General features: G+C 57.0%; 1 protein-coding gene across 6 annotated transcripts in view; it reads right to left on the reverse strand.

The window, feature by feature from the left end:
- Positions 1 to 8,209: 8,209 nt before the first annotated feature.
- The window catches only part of C20H16orf74 (chromosome 20 C16orf74 homolog), a 28,715-nt gene continuing 20,426 nt past the window's right edge, over positions 8,210 to 16,498 (reverse strand). For 4 of the 6 annotated variants that reach the window (XM_067718219.1, XM_067718220.1, XM_067718223.1 and 1 more), the window contains 2 exons: positions 11,642 to 11,776; positions 8,210 to 8,747 (listed from right to left, as the gene is read on the reverse strand). In XM_067718219.1, the coding sequence (XP_067574320.1) occupies positions 8,689 to 8,747; positions 11,642 to 11,776 (194 nt within the window). In that variant the 3' untranslated portion in view covers positions 8,210 to 8,688. Of the gene's footprint in view, positions 8,748 to 11,641; positions 11,777 to 12,186; positions 12,606 to 12,746; positions 13,575 to 16,498 lie in introns of those variants that run through there. The other 2 variants (XM_067718222.1, XM_067718221.1) reach the window with 2 other exon arrangements.

Here is a 16,498-nt window from a genome sequence, read left to right on the forward strand (position 1 = left end):
CGCGCTTTGGGCCCGGGTTGATCCCTGGTTGGGGAACTAAGATCCCACAAGCAGCGCGGTGCGGCCAAAAGAAAAAAAACACGCAGATTCCTCCACTGCACCCACATATTCCAATTCGGAAACCACGGAGGAGAGGCTCACAATTTGCACTTTGGCAAACTCCCCAGGTGAGACTTGTGAAGGGTCAAGTTTCCCCGACTGGGGCAAATAACGTATTGATGAGCTCATCTGTTGGCCATTCCGGGTGCCCTCTATACCGTGGGCTCATGTGAACCTTTACAACAGGGGTTCTAAGACCCGCCTCTGTCAGCATCCCCTGGGAGATTCCGAATGTTCACATGCACACACCTGCAGACTTGTGATTCAGGGGTCTGGGTGAGGACAGAGTGTTGTTTTTAATCAGGGATTTCGATGGGGTGATAATAGGCCAGGAAAACTTCCCGGGAGGTGAAGCAGCTAGAAGAAAACTGGGGTGGGGTGGGGGTGGGGGGTCAGGAAGGGGCGGGGGGCGGGGGGGAGTTGAGTTCAACACCATGATCATTAGGCTCTAAGAAAAAACATATGTGACAGGAGGATTTCAGGGTTCTAGATCCCAGCAGGAAAGCTGCCTCACCCCAGAAAACAGCACGCTTTCCTCTCTAACCACCCTGAAACCTGCCCCATGTCAGGTTGTCGGGAAGATGAAATAAGGCCATACTTCAGTTCTGCTCACTCGCATGGCCTGGAAAGTTGTCTGTTGTTTATCTGCATTGGAAGCTGTCATTGCAGGCCTGGAGATTTCCTTCATTGTGTCATTTGTAAAGACAAATACTTTCAAAGAAAATAAAAGATCCCTCGGGATGCTGTGTGAGAGCACGTGACCACTCTGAACTTCAGTCTCTTCATCTGCAAGCAAGGTAGGAAGAGGAGTACCCAGGGGGGTTGGGGGGAGGGGAAGCTGTAGGCCACCTGGCCCCTCCTAAAATAGAAGCTCCCTCAGTCATCTGCAGAGAGTGTGTGCCAGCTTGTCTGGGTTTTGACTGATGCGGGAATGTTTTCCTGACTGGCAAATATCTTCTGCGTTTCAAATTGGGTGAGGCTTCCCTCGCTGATTTTCGCAAAACTTTTTGTAAAAGAGCAAAGGAAAAAAGCTGGCTGGAAAGCCGAGGTTCAGAGAGGCCTCAGCAGAATGGGCAGGAGAGCTAGCAGAGCCCGGTACCTTGGTGTCCTTATGGGTAAGGTGGGGACAGTGCCGCTGCTTACCTTGCAGGGCTGTTGGGAGAACGAGACAAGGGGGGTGCAGCTTTACACACTGCAAAATGGTGGCGTCCTGGAATCGCAAACTTGAGCAGAGACACCAAGGTCCTTAGGGGGCTTATTAAAGCAGCACAAATCACAATAGCCAGCAGGTGGAAATACCAAATGTCCATCAGCTGAGGGTTGGATAAACAACATGGGGTCCATACTTATTACGGAATATTATTCGGCCACAGACAGGAACGAAGCACTGGTTCATGCTACAACGTGGAGGACCCTTGAAAACGTTATACTGCATGAAGGAGGCCAGATGCAAAAACCATATATGATCCATTTACATGAACTGTGCAGAAGAGGTAAACCCATAGAGACAGGAACTAGATTAGTGGTTACCAGGGTTGAGGGAGAGGGGGATGGAGTTTCTTTTGAGGTGGATGGAAATGTTCTGGAATTAGACAGTGGTGATGGTTGTTCAACTCTAAACATACTAAAAACTACTGACTGAACTGTAAACTTTGAAAGGGTGAATTTTACAATATGTTTTATTATTATTAAATTATTATTATTCCTCAAGAAAACTGTGATTTAAATGCCCCTCCCTAAGCTCCAGACCCAGGCTTTCTGACTCAGTAATCACACACTTTACACGCTCCCCAGGAAGTTCTTATAATTGCAAAACTGGGGAGGGAAGTGAATCCAGTCCGGCCCTGAGCTGCTCCCAGGATCCAGAGAGGACTCCTGATAGCCCATCCTCAGGCCTGGCCTCTGAAAGTCGGGGAAGGAGAGAGGGAAACAGACAGGAGGAAAAGTCAAGCGGGAGGGGGGATGGGGCGGTACTTTAGACGGGGTAGTCGGGGCCCTTGCACCATCATCTCCTGTTGGAACAGTGCCTCCCCAGGAAGCTAGATGACCCCTGTGGTAAGGAATTAAGAGGTGGGGACAAAATAAATCGGGATGGAGGGGCACATCTCCTGGGCAGAACTCCAGATGGTGTGATAAAGCTCATCACTCCTGAAGTGCGGGCCGCCCATGGCCACTTCCTTCTAAAGAGAACAGGATGGAAACAGGGAAAAACAGAGAAACCTGACCAACAAGCCCGCAGCCAAGTGCTCAAGATCAACATGAGGGCTTCCCTGGTGGCGCAGTGGTTGAGAGTCCGCCTGCCGATGCAGGGGACGCGGGTTCGTGCCCCGGTCCGGGAGGATCCCACGTGCCACGGAGCGGCTGGGCCCGTGAGCCATGGCCGCTGAGCCTGTGCGTCCGGAGCCTGTGCTCCGCAACGGGAGAGGCCGCAGCAGTGAGAGGCCCGCATACCGGAAAAAAAAAAAAAAAAACATAAAATTAAAAAGTCTCCCCTCCAGGTTCCCCCGGGGCACCTAACCGAGTGTCCCCCTCAGGGTCGTCAGCACTGCAATACCTTTTGGTCACATTTGAATTTAGGCCACAGAACAGTGCTGCCCGAATGAGTCAGCAAGCCGGCCTCCTGACTGTAAAGCAGTGGATCTTTCTGAAATGCTGGAAATGTCCCGTAGCTGTCTGATCCAGGACAGTAGCCACTAGCCCCACGTGGAAACTGGGCGCTTTCGGGGGACTGGCGTCCTCTGCAGGGGCGGGGCCCCAGACACGGGGCCCCGCCCACCAATGCACCTCGATGATCGTGGGGTTGAGCACATTGGGCAGGGCCCGTGGTCCCCCTGCACAGAGCATCTGTGTTCAGTCCCAGGTCCGTCTACCTCAGAGGTCTGAACCTCTGCCACGGGGGAGCGATATTCTTACAGCGAGGAGACAGTGGTCCAGGAAAACAAAGAATTAATTACAGCGAAGAATCGAGGAGGTGGGCGAGACCTTCCAGGGACTCTCGGCCCTGCCTGTGCAGGAGAATCTGCCGGATCCCCGGCCACACCTGGACCAAGGGAATCGGAACCTCCGGGTGGGGCTCAGGCCTCGGCCGTGGCTGGGAGGCCAGCCACTCTCCTGTGGTCTCCAGGGGACTTTAGGAGAAGCAGTGACTTGCCGCTGGTGGTACCTCCCATCTAGAATTACAGTCACAGCAGCAAAAGGGAAACGCAGAATGGAAAACACCTCCTCCGGAAAGTCTCCCTTCCTGGCCCCAGCTGAAAGGGGCAATGCGGTGGTACCTACCGAGCAGGGCCCCGATCATACCACAAGGCTGCTTCCCTACCTGGGCTCCCACCAGAGAGTACGGCTCCTCCTGGGACGTGGACACCCCCTGCCCCTCTGAGGTCTCCGAGGCAAGGCGACAGCATGAGCCCCGCAGGCCTGACGTCACCTGCTGTTTCTGGCCCTTGGCGGCTCCCACTGGTGGGGGCCCAGCCACTTCAACGGGTACCCGTTCCATCCTTCATCTCCTAGAGCCCTTGAGCCCTTGAGAGGTGGGCCGGGACTGACACAGGTGAATCCTCAGCTGCGTCTGATGCAGCCGTGTAGACAGCGGGGGCTCCTGCACGCAGCGGCAGTGTTGTTTCTTCTCACGACAGCCCTCACGGTGTTCTCTCTGTTGAGTGCGGTGACGAGTGGAGCAGGAAAGACAGGCGGCGGCCAGTTCTCCAGGGCTGCTGTGTAAGCTGCTACCAGGACCTGGACCAGATCCTGCGCCCAGTGGCAGGCTGTGTGAGGGATGCAGGTCGGGGAGTGACATGCGCCGATTCGCAGTTTAGAAAGAGAACTCTGGGGGATGGAGTGGGGGTGGGACTCGGTCTGGCAGCAGGAGACTCACCTGGAGGCTGGGAGCAGACGTCTAGCAGAGCTGTGGCACCTAGGGCACAGCCACGGGGATCTAGAGGAGGAACGGTCTGAAACCAGAGCCCATGGACTGTCTGCCAGTGTCCAGAAAAGCCAGGTCCGGGGGTGCCTCCGGACCCCACCCAGGTGACCACAGCTACCTGTGGCTCCATACAGCCTGGCAGTGTCCCCCCCGCCAGCCCCATCCCTGGGCCTGCGAGCCCCTCCCTGCCGCTCCCCGACCACCAGTGTCTGGCGAGGGAGCCATCCCGCCAGTCGCACGGTGCACATCACGGCTGAGCCAGGGGCTCTCAAATGCCTCCGACATGGTGCGAATACACTCTTGTGTCTTTTTGCCATCTGCCGCTGTCATTAAAAACTTACATTTCCATCTGTTTTCACACTTTTCTCGCCTCCCAGCTTCCCTTCCCGGAGGCATGTAGCACGAATCCCACACCGAGGACCCGAACGTTCCCTCGCCTCTTGGAATCTGGGAGCTTCTCCGCGACGCACAGGGGTTAGGGGTAACGGCCTTTGTGGGTGACCAGAGCTGTTAATTCCTCTTAGGTCGCTACTGACAGTGACCTCTGCCCCTCCCCCCACTCCTCCACACACACTTTGCGGGGAGCCACTTAACAAAACTTTTTTGTTGGTCGTTTTCATCTGTATGTGTGGCTTTGGCATTAAAAATACATGAAAAATAAACTGCAGGGCTTCCCTGGTGGCGCAGTGGTTGAGAGTCCGTCTGCCGACGCAGGGGACACGGGTTCGTGCCCCGGTCCGGGAAGATCCCACATGCCGCGGAGCGGCTGGGTCCGTGAGCCATGGCCGCTGAGCCTGCGCGTCCGGAGCCTGTGCTCCGCAATGGGAGAGGCCACGGCAGTGAGAGGCCCGCGTACCACAAAAAAAAAAAAAAATTATATATATATATATAAACTGCAGACATTAGTAACCATTCCCCCAGAATGTATTTCAGGAAGAACAGACTAGAGAAATAAGGATCAGAGAGCCATGTTTAGAGTTCAAAACAAGTTGTCATTCTAGACCAGCCCCGAAGAGACACCCACCCCCAGCTATATGGCATCCCTGACCTTTCATGAAGAGTCAAGTCCACGTAGAACCCAACAACCCCACAAGGTCGTGACCACAAACTACTCCTGGTAGACCTTCTCAAATACAGCTTTGCAAGTGTCAGCATAGTTACTAACATTCTAGAGGGCTTTTTAGACCCTGTGCCAGGCGTTATTCTAGGTTCTGTACGCGTGGTCATCCGCTGCATCTTCCCAACAACCTAGTTACTACCCTCATCTGAAGACTGGGGAAAACTGAAGCTCAGAGAGGCAAAGTAACTTGCTCCAGGTCACCCAGCTGAGACATGGAGCCCGGGGATGGACCCCAGGAGGCAGGGGCCAATTCAGGATAAGGAGAAGGTTTCTGCTGCTGGGCCCCCGGGGCTCAGACCCTGCGGAACCTGGGGCAGCTAGGAAGCCGGGTGCCTCACAGTGTGTCCCCGAGCCAGCAGCACTGCCGCCCTGCGAGCTGGTTAGGGATGCACAGCATCAGGCCCTACCTCAGACCACCCTGCGACGGGATCTGGATTTGAACCAGCTCCCCACTGCGAAGCACTGGTTGCCTCACGGCCCCCACAAGGGACAAGGAAGGTGGGGAAGCTACCCGCTAACTCCCATCCACAGTGGGTGAGGGGTACTGCCAGGCGGCCCTGAGAGCCTGCACCCCAACTGCTCCTGCACCGAAGGAAGCCCTTGGAAAGAAAGGTGCGGGTGCGGCGGCAGAATCCTGCTGGCACATAAAGGGGGGGGCACTGCCCCTGCAGATGTGGTCCCAGGTACCCTGCTCTTACCACCCACCCCACATTCACACCCTCAGTCTCCCAGACTCCTCACATCCCCGTAGAACTGTGCCCATTCCCCAGATGAGCAAATGGAGGCCCAGGGAGGTTGGTGCCCTGTGTGATTGTGACTCCCATTTACTGACTGTCTGCTCTGTGCCAGGGACCACGTGGGGTTTTATGTAGATCATTTTCCTTCATCCACATGTGCACCCCACATGGGAGGTCCTGTTACCCTCACTTTTACAGGTGAAGAAAAGGTTCAGAGAGGTTGAACGGCTTCCCAAGGCCACACAGCACCATGCGACTCCGGCTGACACCCTTGCACCCCTAATCTTTCTCACGGCTCCTAAGAGGGATGCTGGGGCTGCAGTGGGGTCCCATGCCCCCTGATGTCATGCCCTAGAGCTTGCACGGAGCAGGCCCCCTACACCTCACCCCTCCCTCACGGGGAGACACAGCTTGCTTGAAGGCAGAGCCTCAGGGGCAGTGAGTAGCATCACGGAGTTTCCTGCAGCCTGGGGTGCAGATGTCACCAGTAAGGGTCCCCCTCACTCAGCCGGCACCGTTCTGGGGTGCGTAACCCGGGCTGGCTTCACCAGGGCCTCCAGATTCAAGAGGCCCAGAGCCCAGGACTGGTGTGGGTGCCTGGGACCTCAATACCTTTCTTTCTCCAGGAGACCAAGGGGACTCGCCTGGGCCCTGCACGAAAGCCAAACCAGCACCCCAGGGCTGCACAGCCTCTGGCCGCCCCTCCACCTCGCCTCCAGCCCACAGCCCTCTTCCCACTGCCATGGGCACTAATGGCCGCCCCTCCACCTCACCTCCAGCTCACAGCCCTCTTCCCATTGCCAGCACGCCAAGGCTGCACAGCCTCTGGCCGGCCCCTCCACCTCGCCTCCAGCCCACAGCCCTCTTCCCATTGCCATGGGCACTAATGGCCGCCCCTCCACCTCGCCTCCAGCTCACAGCCCTCTTCCCATTGCCATGGGCACTAAGAGCCTTGGATGAAGTGGCAATGAGCCAGGGCAGGCTGCTAAGTGGGCTGGAGGCCTCTGAGTGGTGCCCAGGAGGTGTGTGGGCTCCTCCAGCTGTGGACGGAGCCAGCCCTCAGGGCGAGCACCCAGCCCCGAGACCCAGCCTCCCCTGGGTTCCAGAGGGAAAAGGACGGGGACAAAGTGTCAGCGTCACATCCAAGCAGATATGAGGGGCACTGGGAATCCAGGCGGAAAGGGATGCTTTGCCTGGACAATCAACGAGAAATATGTGCTGGGAGGCAGCTCTGTGGGGATGGTAAGAGAACAGGGTCAGGGCCTCCCTGGGGGCGCAGTGGTTAGGAACCCGCCTGCCAATGCGGGGGACGCGGGTTCCAGCCCTAGGCTGGGAGGATCCCACATGCCGCGGAGCAGCTAAGCCTGCGCGCCACAACTACTGAGCCCACGTGCCACAGCTACTGAAGCCCGCAAGCCAAAACTACTGAGCCCACGCGCCACAACTACGGAGCCTGAACTCTAGAGCCCGTGCTCCACAACTACTGAGCCTGTGCTCTAGAGCCTGCAAGCCACAGCTACTGAGCCCGTGCACCACAACTATGGAGCCTGCACTCTAGAGACCGTGAGCCACAACTACTGAGCCCATGCTCTACAACTACTGAGCCTGTGCTCTAGAGCCCGCGAGCCACAAGTACTGAGCCCGTGTGCCACAACTACTGAAGCCCGCGCGCCTAGAGCCCGTGCTCTACAACAAGAGAATCCACCGCAATGAGAAGCCCGTGCACCGCAACGAAGAGTAGCCCCTACTCGCCGCGACTAGAGAAAGCCCGTGTGCAGCAATGAAGACCCAAACGCAGCCAAAAATAAATAAATAAATTTATATTAAAAAAGAAAAGAGTATGGGGTCTGGGTTCAAATTCTTACTATCTGATGGCCTTGGGCAAGGGATCTAAGCCTCTAAGTTCCTCAAGTGCCCCATCTGTAAAATGGGGATAATAATAGTGTCTATGCCGGGAGACTGGATTATTATTCCCAGCCCGTCTCTCACTCCCTTTAATAGACACGTCCATCCCTTCCTGTGCCATGGGACCGCCCAGCTCACCCACGTGGGGTTTGGCCGTGGGACTTGCTTGGCCCACACGCCCAAGCTGAGAATGCTCTCGCACGGCCTGGCTCGTGCTCTGTGCGTCTGTCACAAGGACGCACTCCAGTAGCTGCTGGCCACAGAATGAGGCGGCACAGGACACTCTGCAAATCAAGAGGCCAAGACCATCCAAAGACCCGTCACCAGCCAGACCAGCCCCTCCACGATAAGCGATTCTCTGGAGCCCACCTGTGTACCCGGGTGTGCACCACCTTCTCTGCCCGCCCAAGAAGCAGGGTCCACTGCTCGTTACACGGGGTCTTTACTTACAGTGCAAAAAAGAAATTATAAATCACTTTTTGGACTGTTTCAATGTCGGTAAGACAACTTGTAAAAAATGAAGCCAGCCCTTTGCAAGAAGTCCTTATATGTGCAGACCTCCTGGGCACCCATCTGCATGGCCCAGGCCGCTGGGAGTCTGTCTAGAAGAAAGCCTGTCCCTGGTACCCAGATGGCCGTCACTGTGCCTCGCGGTCGGCAAGAATATGTAGGCATCAGAGGTCCGGTCCACTCAACGGGGCCTGGGAAATGTCGTTCTGGACGAGGGCAGGGCCGCTTCCTCGCTCCTCTCGCCACGCCTCTGCTGGTCCAGTGCCGGAATCTCTCTGTCTTCCCAGCCAGCGTTCTCAGCACATCTGTCCCAGGCACCCCGGGACACGCCAAGCGAAGGGCAGCCAGGGAAGGATCCAGTGCAGGCAGATCCCCGACCCACGCGTGCCTTCTCCTCAGGCCTCAGGGTCTGCTTCTCCATCCTCCGGGCCCGACCCTGACTCCTCCAGCCAGACTAGGAGACAGAGGGGGGCGTCAACATCTGGATGGACCCCACCACCACAGCCAGGCCCCTTTCTCTGGGAGCTCTATGGCCGGTGCCTCTGGGCGCCTTGCTTTGTACCAACGCCCCAGCTCCCTGTGCGTACGGCACTGGTGTCAGCCGCTTCTGAGAGGGGACCCCAGTGATGCTGGGTCTCACCTGGGTCCCACGGGATTTCCCACCCATCCTCTGCCCACACCCAGCACCGAGCTCCCCCAGATCTCCGGCTGAGGTCCCTGGGATTGTACCCCTGGCTTGGCCTCTTCTGAGTGCCTGTCTGGAGATGCCTTCAGGCCCGAGGCTGGGCGGGAGGTCCCCGCTTCTAGACGGGGAGTTGAGACCCAGAGAGAGGTGACCTTCCCCCAGTGAGCAGGGTAGTCTGGGCAGGGCAGGGTTGTCTCCAGTCCCTCACTGTGGGGGGAGCCCCAGGTATCTGATCACCACTCAGAGCCCACAGCCCTGGAGGAAGTGCTGCCCTAAATATCGCTGGTGAGAAGACCAAGGACACAGGCCGCGTGCGGGCTGTGAAGTGAGGCCCTTGACCTTCCTTGTCACGAATGCTCACGGCCTCTCTGAGGCACAGCTGTTCTCTGTGAGACAGGGGAGCCGAGGCCTCGTTCCCAAAACCACACGCTAACGCGTGGCAGAGCCGGGATCCAAATTCAGGGTTTTGTGCCTCCGAGGCCTGTGCCCTTTCTCCTACACCTCCCTCTCTACATGGGGAAAAGCAGAGGGTCAGGCCTGAGCTCTGCCACCGGACAGGACAGGAGGGGTCCCCTGGGCTGGTCCCTCGGCACTATTCCACCCTGGGACTCCGTGGGCTCTCAGGGCCTCTGGGCTCTCACCCTGCGGACCCTGAGGAGTAACCATGAGTCTCCTCGGCACTCACACTGGCCCTAGGAGCAGGGAAGGTGGTTATGATCCCATCTTACAGATGAGAACACTGAGGCACTGAGAGAGAAGGGAGCGTAATGGCAGAGCCAAGGACCAGGGCCTCGGCTGCCCACACTCAGCTCTCTGATTAGACGCTGAAGCAGAAACCCAGCTCTTCTCCCACCCTGCTGTGTGCCCTTGGGTGAGTTGCTGTCCCTCTCTGAACCTCAGTTTCCCCAGCTATAAACTAGAGATAAGGGTGGTACTCACAGCCCACAGGGTTGGAGGGAGAATTAAATAAGATTTGTGGAAAGCATTTAGCCCAGTGCCGGGCACTTGAAAAGGTGACACAGGACTGTGACCAATGGCTATCACTACTGTGCATGGCCCAGCTCCAGTAACCACACGGGGCCTGGCCCGAGCCCGACGGCTTCTCCAGCTCATTCCCCCTGGTGGGCAAGCTGACATCCAAACTGAGAACTTCTGGAAAAGCCTCCCCAAGTCCCCCACTGTCTCCCACCAGTCCCACATCAGCCTTGAAGGCCCGTGTCCTCTGCAGGAGCCAGGCAGGGCTCGCGTCACGACGGTTGATTGGCTGAATGACGGTAGCCACTGAGACAAGGTCTAGCCTGGCAGTCCAGAGCGCGAGCTCCAGATCTCACGGCCTGGGTCTGAATCCCAACTCTGCCACGTACCAGCTGTACGGCGAGTGTCTCAACCTCTCTGAACATCAGTTTACCCATCTACAGAATGGGGATGATGAAAACGGGACCTAACTCAGAGTTACTGTGAGACCTCAAGGAAAAAATGATCATAATCAGTAAGTCCCCTACATACGAACCTTCAAGTTGCAAACTTTCAAAGATGCAAACGTGCGTTCGCACGTCCAATCACGTAAGTTAGTTCACGTGTCTGGCGTACATCGTCACGTGTGTGCATCCTCTACAAGTGGTTGTGCGCTTGTGTACTTTACTGTACAGAACTGTATAGAGTACAGCAGTACAGCATCCTTATTTCAAGCCCAGGATGTACGGAAGCAAGTGTAGAAGCAGCGGTGATGTAGCTGGTACGGCACTACCCAGACATCGCTGGACCGTTTTTTCAAGAGAGTAGCTAGACTTGAGTCCAGCAAGAAACCAGAACCTGTGCCGTCAACGTCAGGCACGAGTGAGACTGCAGCCGGCCCTCCGTCTCCTCTTGCTGACGGTCCTTGCCAGCCCCTGGGTGCCAGGTGTTGTGCTCTACTACTGTACTTTTCAAGGGACGGTACTGTACGATTAAAAACGGTGCCTTTATTTTTTGTTTGTTTTTTACGTATTATTTGTGAAAGGTATTATAAACCTATTACAGCACGGTACTATCTAGCCAACTGTGTTAGCTGGGTACCTAGGCTAGCTCTGCTGGACTTCAGGATGCGCTCTCGGAATGGAACCCGTTCGTGTGTCGGGGACTTACTGTATTATTCGCAACAGCAGCAATAAATCTGTTCATGAAAAATGTCCCACTGGCTCCGATAGTGTCCAGAAAGGGGCCGGGGGTGGGGACACAGCAGTTTGGGCGGCTCCCTCTCACCCTCTCTCTGGGAACGGTCCCATCCCTTCTCTCCTCCCTGCAGTGCGCTGCCACGGAAGGCGCGGAGATCGGCCACAGCCTGGGCGCGGGGGAGTTTCCAAGCCTGTCCTGTCCGGCTGAACCGCGGCGGCCGGCAGGACGGGGGCCCAGTTCCCCAGCTGCAGGGGAAGGCACCTCCGTCCGTCACCTCCGTGGGCCCGCCCAGCCCCATCCATCACTCGCCCGGCTGCCGGCAGGGGCTGTCTAGCTAATTACTTAACGTACCACTATTGCTGAGGCTGGTGCCACGGCGAGGGGCCCACGGTGGAGTGTACGCAGAGCCGAGTGTAAATTTTTAATAAACTGGGGGTGGGGGCAGACCCACAGCCCGGAAGGGGGCCCCCCAGACCCCCTGGCTTAGCACGGTGGCAGGGTGGCCTCACCTGCCCTCCGGGAGTCCCTCGGCAGGATCACGCCCGTGGGGGTCGGCGGGGTGATGATGATGTTGGGCACATCCAGGTGCTTGTCGCTCAGGACGGGGGCCTCATCGTGGCTGCTGCTGACACACATTTTTAAGCCTGAGAGGGCAGGCCGTGGAACACACACGTACACACACGACAGAGAGACAAGCATCAGTGGCTGCCGGGGACTGCCCCCCACTCCTGCCGGCCGCCCTTCTCCAGCACGGTGTCCCCACGCCACACGCGAGGAAACTGCGCCTCAGGGCGGCGCAATGACCCCTCCGACCCTGCGCAACTTGGCGAGGGCGTGAGTTTGCTTTGCTTTGTTCACTACTGTGACCTGGGTGTGTGACACGCAGTAGGTATTCAAAACACGGCTCTGAATGGATGAAACCAACCGGGCTTGAACCGGAACCCAGACCTGTCCGAATCATAGCCATGTGTGAAGTGACCTCTCCCACAATTTATTTCCTGAGAGAGTTTGCGTGAGATCAGTATCGTTTCTTCCTTAAGAGTGATGAACTCACCGGAGAAACTGTCTGGGCCTGGAATTTTCTTTGGGCGCTTTGGTTTCTTTAATAGAGACGGGGCTATTCAGATTTTCTGTTTCCTCTTGCGTCCATCTGGCTACGTTGCATTAATCAAGGAATCTGTCCATGTTTTCTAAGTTGTTGAATTCCTTCTCTTCTCTCTCCCATAAACTCAGTCCAGGTAATCCAGCCCAGCCCAGTTTTCATCTCCAGCTGACATAAAAGTACTCTCGCCAAACCCCTTCCTTATTCTCCCCATCTGAGTCAAAGCCGTCACCATGCGCTGGAAACCAGAGCCTCGGCCACAGTCCTCCTGTCCTCCTTGCCCTCCAACCCTCCCGCCAGTTTAATCAACCACCAAGCCCGCAGATTCCACCGCCTTAATACCTGGGACATCCTTCCTCTCCCCCTCTCACGCCCCTAGCTAGCCTCTCCGCCCCCTGGCTTACCCCTCGTCTCTCCGCCCCCCTCTCACGCCCCTAGCTAGCCTCTCCGCCCCCTGGCTTACCCCTCGGCAGCCCGCCCTCCAAACAGCATCAGAAACAAACAGATCGTACCTCGCAGCTGCTCAGAATTCTCACCAGCTCTTGTCAACTAGCATTTTTCCAAAAGTGTGTCCCCTGCAACACTGGCCTCCTCAGACTCCCTCAGGAAGGGGGCTCCATGATCAAATGAGTCTGCGAATCCCATCTACTCTGTCCTCTTGGAGAGTCCCATGCATGTTAGAGAATTAAAGGCTCTGAGAAGTCCTGCACTAAGGAAGCTGCTTTCACTGTGCTTCAACCCGGGCTTCCTGAACTTAAATAACCTTGATGTCTGTTTTTGGAGGGACACCTGTTACCATCTCACAAGACCATGAGTCATGAGATACGTTTTGGGAAATGCTGATTATAAATTAGAGTCAGCCTCTTAGCCCAGCCTTCAGCCTTCACGGTCTGGCCCAAACTCGTTTTGAAGCTTCATTCCCTGCCACCTGCCCACACGCCCCGAAATGCCCACAGGCCCCCAAATGCCCTGGGCTCCCCAGCCCTTTCGTGCCTTTGCACAGGCCGCCCTGCCTGCCTGGAGTGCTCCTCGTTGCTTTGGTAGGGTGGTGACCTCCTACTCATCCTGCAAAAGCCAGCACAGTACGCTCTTCTGTGGGGGAAGATGTCCCGGGTATCTGACCCCGCTCCTTCAGTCTGAGGTCTTCCAGGGCTCATCTCACTGTATGGCAACGACTAGTTCTGTCTCCCTTTACTGTGCGCGTCTGGAGGACAGCCTCTACTCACTCAGCCATGTGTCCCTTGAAGCTAGCATTCTGCCTGGGACAGAGCAAGTAGGGGTGCTTTCAATTTTAAATAAAAAACAACTTCAGGGGCTTCCCTGGTGACGCAGTGGTTGAGAGTCTGCCTGCCAATGCAGGGGACACGGTTCGAGCCCTGGTCTGGGAAGATCCCACATGCTGCGGAGCAACTGGGCCCGTGAGCCATGGCCGCTGAGCCTGCGCGTCCGGAGCCTGTGCTCCACAACAAGAGAGGCCGCGATAGTGAGAGGCCCGTGCACCGCGATGAAGAGTGGCCCCCGCTCGCCGCAACTAGAGAAAGCCCTCGGACAGAAACGAAGACCCGAAACAGCCATAAATAAATAAATAAAATTTAAAAAAAAACACAACAACTTCAGGCACTGCTGAATTGGGTAGTTACATCTTTGTCTCTTATGTCCCATCACTGCGGAGTTTTTTCCCCCCCCCAAACAGCCCCAGACTGGATTGTATCAGCTCAAGTATCTGAACCCCTAGCCAACATGAGGAGCCGAGCAGTGGGGTGGCCTTCCCTGACCTCCACTGGGAGAGTGCTCCCTGACCACTGTAGGGTTGGGGTGGTGGTTCTCAAGTATGTCCCCAACAGGTGGAGTCTAATTCCCCTCCTGTCCAGCACGGGAGAGGACTGAGGATGGACTGAGGATGAATTCTAATGCCTAGAAAAAGAGGGAAGGGATGGCGTGTGACTTCAGGAGAGGTCATAAAAGACACCGCACTTCCTTCGTGCTCTCGCTCTGGGGAAGACAGCCGCCACGTTGTAAGGATGCTCAAGCAGCCTGAGGAGAAGCCCAGGTGGTGAGCCAACAGCCGTGGGAGGGAGCCACTTAGGAAGTGAGTCTGCCAGCCCAGGCAAGCCTGCAGATGAGACCACAGGCCCAGCCGACAGCTTGACTGTAACCTCACGAGACCCTCTGCGACAGAACCTCCAAGCTAAATCGTCCCTGAATTCCCAACCCCCAGAAACTGTGAGATAATAAATATTTAAGCCACTAAGTTTGGGGGTGCTTTGTTACGCAGCAGTAGGTAACTGATACAGTCAGCACAGCTTGCCTGTCCTTGAAACTCCATTCCTGTTTCCCCGCTAGGGAGTCCCTGTGACGCAAAGGCTCAGCAGCCATGCGCGGTATGTGGGATCTTCCCGGATGAACCCGCGTCCCCTGCATCGGCAGGCGGACTCTCAACCACTGCGCCACCAGGGAAGCCCCAAAGCCCACATTGTTAATCAGGAAGCATCAGGTCGCTTGGTGGGCCCTGGAGAGATGCTGGAGGCTGAGAGGAGAGAGGGGAGGAGGGAGGGGAGGGGAGGGGAAGGGGGGAGAGGGGAGGTAAGGGGGAGAGGGGAGGTAAGGGGGGAGGGGAGGGAGGGAGGAGAGAGAGAGGAGGAGATGGGGGAGGAGAGAGGAAGGAGGGAGAAGGGAGGGAGGGAGAGAAGGGGGGAGGGAGGAGGGAGGAGCGGGCGGGAAAGGAGGGGGCCAGGACTCCTGCCCCTCTCAACCCCCCAGGCCCCCCAGCCTCAGAGCAGAGGTGGCTGAGCACGAGGGAGCAGCTCTCAAGAGATAAAGCCGACTTTAGGGATTAAAAACAAAAGCCAGCCTTGCCCCAGACAAGAAGCTCATTTGTGCTAAAGCCAGAATGGTTATTTGTTAATTATGTGCCCGTCTCAGGCCAGTGAGAGCCCATTTCCTGAGGGGAAGGGCTTGGCTGGGATCCCAGGGGGCAGGGCCCCAGGAGGGAGGAAGCAGGGCCCCAGAGCCGCTGAAGATTTTGACTGGGCATGTGATGGGGGGCTTGCATAGGAAGCCTTCCGGGCTGGCAGCTGTCACCCGCCTCAACCAGGCCCTGCTCTGGGGCACACGCCGTCTCAGTTGTGGAGACGGAACAAGCTGGGCCTGAGCTCTCTGGCCTCCTGGCGCCCACTTTCCCACGGGGGAAAGGCGGAGGCTGTGATGGGAGGCCAGGCCGACTGCCTCTGAAAACCTGGTTCGGCCCTTGCCCATGCCCCGCTCCTGGGCAGTGGTTTTCCATCTTGGCTGCCTACTGCGGCCACCTGGAAAGTTTAAAAAATATCCCGGGGTGGGGGGGGACCCTGCTTCCAGGGGGCCAGATTTCACCGTGCTACACAGGCCACCAGGACCTTAAAACGTTCCTGGGTGACTCTGACAGCAGGGCTGGGACCCCCCGAGCTAGGGCACCGGGGAACACACGGCTTTCCTCGTATCCACGGCTGGAAAAATGGAGCTCTGATACCAATCTTGTAGGAATGAAATACAAGGTATGGGGCGTGGGGCTGCCCAGTGTGGGAGAAGTGGCCTGGGGTCAAACACCGGGGGAGGTGAGCACTGCTGCCGCCTCCCACAGAGATGAGCCACCCCTTCTTAAGCACCCCCCGTGCCAGGCTCTGGGCGGAGTCCACATTAATCCTCACACCATCCCTCGGATTGCACGCTAGGGTCATGGCCATTCTCCAGCGAGAAAACCAAGGCTTGGAGAAGGAAGGTGACGTGTCTGAGGACACGCAGAGGCCAGGTGGCTCCCAGGCCTGAGCACCCACCTCACTCCTTCCGGTATCAGCCACCACTTCTCATCCTTCAGAAGCCCTGAGCCAGGCCTATCCTCTGTTCAGGATGCCCCAGGCACGGGGGACACCGCACCATTCCCGGCCCCCGAGCCACCCAGAGGCCGCCAAGAGCAGGCATCGTGGCTTAAGGGCGCCCTCTGCTGGCTCTTTTTAAAATGGCGCTCGATCAGCACCCTGGTGCCGGCTCGCAGACCCTGCCTGGGACCACGTCCCTGGGACCATATCCACTCTTCCCCAAGGCACCATCACACAGTGGCCCTGCCGGACCCACAGTGCAGTGGGAGGCCAGAACGTACACCTGGATTCCTCCACTGGCGGGTCTCCACCTCTGGGCCTCCTTTCCTCACCTGCAAAAATGGGGGTACTTCATATTCGCCACCTCCAGGGGGCGCTGAGAAGATTAAGAGCCACACTGAAGCCTTCACTCC

The sequence above is a fragment of the Pseudorca crassidens genome, chromosome 20 (assembly GCF_039906515.1).
Source record: "Pseudorca crassidens isolate mPseCra1 chromosome 20, mPseCra1.hap1, whole genome shotgun sequence".
Taxonomy (NCBI): domain Eukaryota; kingdom Metazoa; phylum Chordata; class Mammalia; order Artiodactyla; family Delphinidae; genus Pseudorca; species Pseudorca crassidens.